This window comes from Plasmodium fragile (genome assembly GCF_000956335.1).
Source record: "Plasmodium fragile strain nilgiri unplaced genomic scaffold supercont1.22, whole genome shotgun sequence".
Classification (NCBI taxonomy): Eukaryota; Apicomplexa; class Aconoidasida; order Haemosporida; family Plasmodiidae; genus Plasmodium; species Plasmodium fragile.
This window is the reverse complement of record NW_012192602.1, coordinates 129,005-139,438: the sequence shown is the minus strand read 5'-3', so window position 1 is coordinate 139,438 and position 10,434 is coordinate 129,005. Positions and strand designations below refer to the sequence as shown.

Genomic DNA, 10,434 nt, shown 5'->3' with positions numbered 1-10,434 from the left:
AATTAAACACCCACACGCAGCGTTGCTACGAAAACTTGTTTCTCCATGACAAGTTTGCCAAGACTGCTTAACTTTTATGGGGGATGAAAACAAACACTAGAGTGAACAAAAGTCCGCCCGCTTCTTCAACTGGCTACCTCTCTCTATATGCTTGTCCTTATTTAAATTTCTTAATTGAGGGGGAGCGACCACTAACTCTCTCTTCTTCTTATTCCTTGTATGTCCCAAACGGATGAACCAATTTGAACAGTGATTAACAAATAAAAAAAAAAAAAAATTACATTATTACCACTACTATGTAGCTCTGAATGGGGATGGGGGGCTACGTAAAAAAATTTTTGTGACAATACTTTTTGGTCAAATTTGCCTGGCCTTACCTATTTTCAGAAAAAAAAAACAAAAAAAAATCCTATGGTATTATATATTATTATATATTATTATATAGTGTTATATCGTGCCATATGGGGATGAATATTTTTTTTTTTTTTTTTTTTTTTTTTTTTCTCCGAACATGTTGCATATTTCATATTATATATAATATGTCGGCATATTTCCAAAAAGAGGCAATTTGCAAAAATGTTAAAAAAGTTTGCAAGTTCCAATTTGATGAGAGAACTTTCTCCTGTTCTTAATTTTTTTTTTTTTTTTTTTTTTTTTGGTAATTCAAGTATACATTCATTTCCCCCTTGTTCGAAAAATTGTTTCAAGCCAAGTAGCTATAAATATTGTTGAGTGAACACTTTCCCAGAATGAATGATTGAGCTGTGCGTGCCATTTAATTAGAAAAGTAACCGATTTGGAGGAAAACAAAGTTCCATAGAAACAGCTGCTTGTATATAGTTCTCACCAGAGGGGGGACCCACATTTCCCCCACCCATGCACATTTTTTCAGGCAGTGGAAAAAGCACGAGAAAAATATATACACCCATTTGTTCTTCAGGGGTGGAAAAGATTAGAAGCCGAATTTTTTTTTCTCATTTTTTTTTGGTAGATCCAGTTTTGAATAACGGGAAGGAGGGGGGAGAACCTTTTTGGGGGAAGACCATCCTCACGTGTTATGAGCATTGGATGCGTCTCCCCAAGTGAATGCCTGACTCTCTAAACCTGTGAATTGGGAAAGTAATTTTTTTTTTTATAAGTGTAGTTCTTCCCGCCAGGGCGGGGGTGCTGCCGAATGTTTTCAACAGGACAAACATCCTAGAGGGGTGGCACAAGCGACCCACCGCTTCGAATCGATCAGTGCGTGGAAGCGAACCGCCGCTTCGAACGAAAAGCTGCATCAGGGACCCCTTTCCAAGGATGAGCGACGAAGAGGTGAGTACGCCTCTGGGGGATAAGCATGACGAAGGGGACATGCAAAGCGAAAGCGAAGACATAATATATGAAAACTATACGGAGAGGACAGATGAGCTAATCGCATCTGCCAGCATGATGGAGGAACACGAGGAGGAGGCCGACGACGACGGGGCTGCCAAGGAAGAACCTAATTCAGGAGATGATGACCCCCTCGACCAAAGTGGTGACAACGTGTGCACAGCTGATGACCACAGCGGAAGAGAGTTACACATGATGAGAGAGGACTCAAATCAGGTGTGGGAATTGGATAGCGGGGAAAATTACTCCCAAGCGAAGGAAGAATCAAACAACGTGCAAGCTGAACAAGACCCAGCCGATAATAACTCTGTTGATGATACTAGTTCTCTTTACGTGAGCCAAAGTTTAGATGTGGGTCTGAGTCAGTTGGGTTTGAGTCAAATGGGTGAGGCTTCTTCCAGCGCTGCACTTTTTGTTAGCGAAACGGGGGAAGGAGCTCCCACAACCAGCGCGGAATGGGCGAAGGTAGAGGGGGAACAAGAAGCAACGGGAGGCATTCTCCTTAACGGAGGGGCGAAGAAGGAAGGAGGAGAAGAAGATGAAAAAATGAATCCGTTAGAGAACCACCATGTGGAACCCAGTGAAGGCACGAAGAACGCGCACGCAGAGCAGCCTCCTCATCAACATGAAGCGAACCAACCACAACCCGTGTGCATGCGACGGTCGAACACCTACCTTCGAAGTATTGTAACGAAGAAATCTCCAAACATGAAAAATAGTATTCATAATTTAAATTTTCTAAATGTAAATTCGATCACGTTTGATTCATGCTATGGTGGCGCAGGGGAGAAGAATTTTATGGGTGCCTCGAGTGGAGGTGCGGCTCATGGCGATGAGGGGTCGGTGATTAAAAACCCTCAATTAGCAAGTGGAGGCACCATGACGTATTCTAGTGAACTTGTGGAGGAAGAACTTCATAACATTTACACTCTCCTAAATGGGGAATTGACGAGGTCACCAGAAAACGACAAAGAGATTCACCGAGTGAAGGACGAAATTATTAATTTGTATAGAAACAACCCAACTGAACTGCTGACCTTGGAAAGGTGCTACGCCAGTGTAAGAGCAAATAAAAAATTAATTGACATTTTGTTTGGCTTGCTAGGAGGTGGTAGTGTGTGGACTCATACGAAATGGGATTCTTCCTTCGGCCACGGAGCACCACTGAATTATTTAACCTACGACACGGTTAACAATATGCATCAGGTGTGGAGACAAGATGGTGCAGCAAATTGGGGGCCAGCCCAAAACGGCGACACGGACAAAAAAAAACAAAAACGAAACAAAAAAAATGTTGCTAGCTATGGTGCGAATGAGTATGCCAACCTGAGGGGAGATCCTCTAGCCACCAGTGTAGTAGCAGTTGGAGAGGGCGCCCCTAATCAGTGGAATATGCCCCCCAATGAATCGCATCCCCATGGGGGAATGGGCACGTGGACTACCCCCCCCACCATGATGTACGGAAAGCATGGAGAGGAGCAACAGACCATGGGTGGTTTGCCATGGGGAGCAATGGACATGAAGGAGTACAATCCACACGTAAACCCCTTTGAGTGGTTAAACCAAAATGTGCAAATAAAAAATGAAAAATGTAAAGGAGGCCCCTTCGATGCAGATCATTACAATCCCCTGTCAGAGGAAAAAAAAAAAAAAAACATGATCGAATGGAATAACAACAGTGGGGATGGATCCAAAGGAAATAATTTTCCCCACCAACCCCTAAACAACATGTACAAATGTGTAAGCTGCAAAAATGTGTGCACCCACGTGTATTATATTTTAAAGCCTAACAATGTTAAAAAGGTTTCGTATGGTGTATTGGATAAATGTGTGTGGTGCAGCACTTGTTTCAACTCTAGTACGTACCCGAATATTTTGAACAGATCACATTTTATAAAAGTAAATATACCTTATAATTTTTCGAGCACCGATTGGAGTGTTGCTGAAGTGGAGAAACTCATTGATGCAGTTAGCATGTATAAAAACAACTGGGATAAAATAAGTGAATGTGTAGGAAGTAAAAGTGTATATGAATGTATTTTTAAATTTACTTCCATGCCTCTTTCTAACCCATACTTCGATGTGGATAACCTTCTTAACATTAATAATGTTTCTTTTAAATCTTTTAAACAAAATAATACTCTGCTCTCTTTGCTCTCCTTCATATGCAATTACATCAGCCCCTACATCGGGGCATACGCGGCGAAGAAAATTGTGGATTTCATTCTTAACAAGCAGCGCGAGTGCGTCGCCAGGGTTAAGGAGGGTGAGGACAGGAACAAGCGCGAGCAGTGGGAGAAGCGAGAAAACCCAGATGCTCAAAGGGGTGACATAAGAAATGAGAATGCAGAATCGCATCAGTCTGCGGGGGGAGAAGAGCCATCCTGCGAAGACCACTCACAAGCTGATCCAAATGGTAATGAGCAAAATGGGGAACACGCCACCGCTGCAGACGCGGCGGATGACGAAACGGGAGGGGGCACTCAACAGAACCAGCGCGAAGGGGCCCTACCCCAGTCGGACAGCGACGCAGGGAACGAAGACGGCCAAGCGAACGACATACAAACCAACGCCGCTGCGCAGCAGGAAGGTATTTCCAAGACGGGCCACCAGGGGGCATCGCTCATCGTGGCAGACGGGGAACAAGCAGGTACAGCAACGCACCAAATGGCCAACAGCGCTGACGTTAAAGCTGAAAGAGAAGACCCCAACATGGCCTGTGGCAACCCCGACTTCGTACCACTCCAAGTCAACATGCCGCCAAAGGACAATGCCTCTTCCACGTACATACTGAATGAGAAGGACATGCAGGAAATACATAACACCATTATTAACGCGTCCAAGAAGAGGGCCCGCCAGCTGGCAGAACTGGAGAGGCACAACATTAGGAAATTGTTGAAGGAACTCGCCGTTATAAACACCAGGAAGGTGAAGCTAAAGCTGAAGCAGTACCAGTACTTGCAAAATTATTTTGACATTCAGAACCAGCAAATGGTAAGTTGGGGGAGAGACCACACATGTTGTGTGCGAATGGGGCGCCTGCTCGGCGAGGGGTAACATCTGCGTTCCATCGCCCTGTACCGTCTAGCCGCCTGTACCGTCTAGCCGCCTGTACCGTCTAGCGGCGTGTAGCGACTAGCGGCCTGCTGCGCCCAACGTGCGTGGTGCTGTATTTGACGTGTGTTAATTTTGTTCCCCCTCAGGAGCGGAAGAGAGCGCGCCACGGAGATGAAGAGGCGGCAGAAAAAGACGAACAGAACAACTCATACGAACAGAACAACTCATACGAACAGAACAACTCATATGAACAGAGCGACCAGAGTGATGACTATTAGAACCATTCGCACAGTAAACAGAATGGAAAGGATACACACACGACGCACTGGATGGCGCGGTAACGTTGCTCCGCCGATGCGGCGTGCGGATTTGTTACTTTTTTTTTTTTTTTTTAACGCATACGCGTGACGTATGCCTCAAATTAGGGGTGCACGTATGGAGAAGGTTTGTAGAGGGGTTTTCCCCTCGCACCTTTTAGCGGCTCTCTATGACGCCGTCCACCCGCTACACCCAAACACGTTTTTCCACCAATTAAACAAACATGGTGAATCTTTCAAACCGATTTAAAAACACAAAAAAGTGTACACCTCTTTCCACATTATTAACGGCGCGTCCGGGAAGGGACACAATATATATATCTTCCTCACTTCGCGCGTGACAGGCTTATTCAAAATATGTCTTCACGACGCCAAGGCACCTCGGGCAGAAGAGTTCCCCTTCAAAGCGGCTGACCGTTCCGTACATCCAGCACCTGCGTTTGGGGAGTGGTAAAAAAATACATAATAAAATGAAAAGAAGTCCATTAGGAGGTGACGGCGTAGGTTGGCCACCCATTTTGCCGCCCAGTCTTGCCGCTGACTCACCTGGCGCACTTAGCCCCGTCCGATTTGCCGATCCCGACGTGGATGGAGGTCTGCTTGGAGGCGTCCCCCGCGCGAAGCATATCCTGAAAGGGGTCCTCCTCCGCTTGTGCCCCCTGCAACAGCTGGTCCACGTCTTCATCACAAGCTTGTGTAGTTCCTCCCTCCCCACCACGAACAAGTGGTATTTTGTACGTGCGGAAGGAGGGGTCCATCTTCTTCAGCTCCATTAAGTCTTTACACAAAACAACGTTGGAGACGTTAAACAGAAAACGAAGGTCATCATGGTTATTAAAAGTGGAGAGAGGATTGGGCGTTTTTAAAAAGTGCTTCAACAAAGTGATTACCTCATCGCTATCTGAATATAAATAAACTACTGCCTCTAACGAATTGGGTAAAATTTCATTCATTTGTTTATGTACAAAATATTTTATTAAGAAAAGGGTTTCCAAGTGTACGTCTTTTCTCCTTTTAATGGTTGGCAGCTGGCAAAGGAAAAGCGATTTCTCTGCTGTCCCCTGTCCAGCCCTGCCCTTAACGGATAGCAGCGTCCGGTACACATCCTCACACAAGTGTGGGACGACGGGGGCCAGTATCTTCAGCATGTCGACCAGCACATTGTACAAAACCATTTGGCAATTCCTCCTGCTTATGGAGTTCCTCTCATGTACATACAATCTGTCCTTGCAGTAGTCAATATATGCAGCTAAATCACGATTAACAAAATTCATTATATATTTTATAAGGAGCTGTAATTGAAATTTTGAGTAAGCTTTGAGGCAACATTGAATTGTCTTTTCCTTCTTATACAAAATAAACTGGTCCATCATTTGGAGGTCTCCTTTCACTTCCAATGTTACATTTGAAAAATGCAAGTCATGTAAATTGTTAAGCAAAAACTTTAATGTGTTATACAGCTTTAGGTAAATGTGTTTATTTATGTCTTCTAATATTTGGTGACTTACAGAAACGTTTTTATTAACAAAGTTGTAGCAGCAAACCCACAGCCGCACAATATCAGCGTTGAAATGTTTTTCTTCCGAGGGGGGGGCCGCCTTCGCCTTCCTCCCCTTCACATTTCCTTTGCTGCAAGGTCCCCCACGTGATACTACATCGGCAGTGTTACTCCGGTGGGCTCCACTCAAGGGGAACAAATTACGAGGGGAGATCACATTGTTCAGACTTTTGCTCAATTTTACATTGTTCGCATCAACGACGTAGTTGTGTACGATAACGTTGCTGATTGGGAGGGCGCTGTCGCGGTTTCGCTTCGCGTGTTGCCGCGCGTATTGCCGCTCGCGTTGCCGCCTCCGCTTACCACTGTTAAGGAAAAAGTAAATAAAAAAAAAGGACTGGAACCACCCCCTGAGCTGGTCCACCCCCTCACAGCACAAGTGTATACCCATATCCTTCAACAAAAAGGAGTCCCCTCTTTTTCCCTTTCTGCATGGATCGACAATCTCACTAACGCTTCCTACCTTGAAGTAATTTTTCTCACTTTTGAGTCTCTTCATTAACCGTTGGTACATCACTTCCGGATCGAATATTTTCCTCTTTGTTGTTATATCGTTGAGGAGACTATCCTTTCGTTTCCCCCCATTTGCTTTCTCCAATTCATTATACACATCGTACATGTTAAAAAAGGGGAGTTGATCATTATTGCTGTTTGTCCCTAACAAAGCAAATGAGCGTTTTTTCTCCCCCCGACCAGACAACACCTTGTTCAAATACTCATTAAAGAGGATATGCTTGCACATGTGCATGACGTAGAGGTATGAAACGGAAGAGTCAAACCACACATCCATTACCTGCTGACCAAAACTCACTTTTGCGTCCCCCCCTATGAGTATATTTTTCAAGGGGATGTTTACTCCCCAGTACTTTTGTCTGCTGATGCACCACTCATTCCGATTCTGAATCGTTTTTATTAAAGCACCTTTCACATGTTCATTCACAAAGTTCATTTTCCTAATACCACAATAAAACAATTTGTTCTCTTTTATTTTTTCTATGTCCACGTACATCTGGAGGAGGGACTTTATCTGAACGCTCGTGTGAGATCGCCAGTCATATGTATACAGGTGCTCATACGGGAAGTGAAACAGGACATGCTCGTAGAAGGCACAGTAGAAGAGCAGGTGGGCGTCCTCCTGGTTGATGTTTATTTTGGGTGTGGATCCCACACCGTCACGCAGTGCATTATAAAGCGCAGCGATCCCTTCCCCTTTCGCCGACACCGCATCCCGCTTTATCACCTCAGCGCTTTTATTACATTTGTCGAGGACCACCTTTGCGTACTCCTCCTTCAGGTCATCGTTCTCATCAATCACATTTTCATCCTCAGCGGTTAATTCTCCAATTTTGCCACTTTCCCCTATATGGGTAAATTTTCCAATTTTCCCCCCTTTTGCGAGACGGCCCATTTGCGTCCCCCCTGGCCGCTTCCCTTCCTCGTAGTGCTCTCCCCCAAGGTGAACCTTTCGCAGTTCATTGTTCTGGTAGTACACGTTGTAGTCTGAAAAGCCATGTGCAGGGGCCACATGCACAATGCCAGAGCCGAAAGATTCATCAATTTCATTTTTCGTCACAAGGACAAAATTACTTTCCACTTGGTTAACAAAGTTAACGTATGTACATCCCTCGAAGTCCTTCCCCTTTAGCGTCAACACTTTTTTCACCTCCAAAATTCTGTCCTCCTTTGAGTAATATTTTTTTAAGTATTCGAGGAACATGTCTACTGACTTTTCACAGATGAGGAAAAAAAGAGAGTTGCCTTTTTCAAACGTCACCTTAACAATGTCGTATGCATACCCTGCATGAATCAACAAACACTTGTTATTAAAAATGGTGTACATTTGGGTGGTGAACACAAGTACCTTGAGCTTGCTCTGTATCATTTCCTTGGCTCGGAGCATTTCCACGTCGCGTTCTGTCACGTCGCGATGTCCCACGTGGTTAGTTGCCCCCGCGTGGTGTCCCACCTGAAGCATCTCCCTAACCAGCTCGTTGTCCACACTGGCTTCCAACACCTTCAAAGCTAAGTGGTCACTTACGCTGTGCAAGTCAAAGTAAAAGTAAAAGGAATTGCAAATTCGCTTTTTGTAAATAATTTCGCTGTCTGACAACACAGTCTGCGTCGCGTAGCTGTGGTATATGGGGCGGTTGCTCACGTAGATGTGCTTCTGCGGTGGGGGAAAGGAGGTGCATTTACGTGTATGCGTGTGGGGGGGGGGAAGCTATGCGATACGCTCTCACCGCGTTACCACGTTACAGCGCTACCGCTTTACAGCGCTATGGTGTTATCGCGTGTTCCACCCTTACGTGCTCGAGGAGGCTCCGAAAGACGGCCCTCTGTATATCCTCATAGAGCTTATAAAAAGTGACGTAGGTGTAGTCCCACAGGCCCCATATCCCGTAGGACACCAAAGACATGAACTGCTCGTTGATAAAGTGGGAGGCGTACGACTTGCACAGACTTTTGAAGTACATGATTTTTTTCTCCGCTTGGCTGGGGCTCACAGGAGGGATGTCCTCACGGCGCAGCAGGTCACGCACAAGGGTGGGACGTGTCCCGCTCAATCTATGCTGACGCATCTCCAAGTTGTTTCTGTTCTCCAATTTATTTCTATTCTCCCTCATCGTGAGCGACGTGGTAACGAAGTGCCCTTCACTTCCCCCCCCAGGGGTCTTCGCCTTATGGATGGTCAACACTTGAGAATTGTTGCTACTCATTTTTGAAGAGTCTGGTAAAGTGAGCTCTTGAACATTCTTAATGTTAAGCATTTTCATCACCTGGTACTCGATGGGGAGCCCATGTGTGTCGAACCCATGAATCAACATGACGCAGTAATTCTTCATTAACAAATATTTTAAGTATATGTCTTTTATAATTTTGTTTAGTATGTGTCCAATGTGAATGTCGTTGTTTGCATACGGTGGTCCATCGTGAATGATTCGTATCTTGTGATATATCTGCCTGTACAAATGGAGTAGTATTTTTTTTTTTTTTTTTTTTTTTTCAAAATTGTGGAGAATGGACTTTGCAAATTGATTTACATTATGATCCGTTTTGTATTCATCTTTGGTTTGTCTCTCCTCGTTGGAGATGATGCCAATCACTTCTGTCCACCTCAAATTTGTTAGGACTTTTTTTTTTCCCCTGATCAGGGGTTCTTCCTCTTTGCCCGTAACGGGTCCACATTTCCTGAACCCGTTTTTCCCCTCCTCTCCATGGGCAGATTCCTTCCTCTTCTTCCTTCCATCTCGTATGCACTTTTTGACATTAGCCAAGTTGCGCTTTTCGTAAACCCGTTCGGTGTTCCAGAAGTCCTGTATGTGTTTCTGCCTGAAGCAAGGGGGGGAGAACAAGCGGTGAAGGGAAGCATTTGTGCAGATGTGTGTGAAGGGAGCGTTGCCGCTCAATGGCCGCCCAACAGCCGCTCATTCGCCGCTCCATGACCCACCTCTCGAAGCTGGCATAGGTGGTGGGCAAAAGCTGGACGGGAAGATTCACCGACTGCCTAATTACATCCTTAATTTTATTTCTGTGTTCGTGTAGAGCGTGTTTTCTTTGCCTGCCATATGATGCCGCTGCTACGAAGCAAGGAGTGACTGCTATGGTGTGTCCGTTGAACAGATTTTCATTTAAGGTCTGCACAACTCTGTGTGTCCTCTTAAAGCAGAGAGACGTCCACTGGTGTGTAATTACTTGAACGAGCAGTATCGCTGTTACTGTGAGTGTTTTCCTCCTTTTCATTTTATGGGTGCTCGTTACTCGAGCTTACTCCCATAATAGAGACAGGGGGACAGGCATTGACACATGGAGATGCGTTTGTGTGGTGGTGGGGAGAGAGAAAACAAAAAAAAAAAAAGGACTAAAAATGGACTCTTTTTTCTTCCCTCATGTTTGCTTGTGCTGTTAGCCTTCATCATGGAGGGAGAGATCCTAATCAACACAGCGTGACCCCACATCTCACGAATGGGGTGGTTGGGAGAGAGGGGCTCCTGGCGACCATGCGCTCTTATCCACATGTGCCGCACTAGTGGGCGAGTTGCCTACCGGAGAGTCAAACACATGGCGGCTGAAAAATCGTCTAGCAGAGTGAGCCATGAGAAAGTTCCATTCCTGTGACAGAAAAAAAAA

General features: G+C 45.2%; 2 protein-coding genes across 2 annotated transcripts; one reads left to right on the top strand and one right to left on the bottom strand.

Moving 5' to 3' along the window:
- Positions 1 to 1,299: 1,299 nt before the first annotated feature.
- On the top strand, positions 1,300 to 4,709 carry AK88_02298 (uncharacterized protein; the record flags this gene model as incomplete). The annotated part of the gene is made up of 2 exons (XM_012479929.1): positions 1,300 to 4,368; positions 4,578 to 4,709. 2 exons carry the CDS (start codon positions 1,300 to 1,302, stop codon positions 4,707 to 4,709), a joined length of 3,201 nt encoding a protein of 1,066 aa, XP_012335352.1.
- Positions 4,710 to 5,290: 581 nt separating this feature from the next.
- AK88_02297 (uncharacterized protein) lies at positions 5,291 to 10,047 on the bottom strand (the record flags this gene model as incomplete). Its single annotated transcript, XM_012479928.1, has 3 exons — positions 5,291 to 8,473; positions 8,613 to 9,636; positions 9,755 to 10,047. The coding sequence occupies 3 exons, from the start codon at positions 10,045 to 10,047 to the stop codon at positions 5,291 to 5,293; spliced, it is 4,500 nt and encodes a 1,499-aa protein (XP_012335351.1).
- Positions 10,048 to 10,434: the final 387 nt, after the last annotated feature.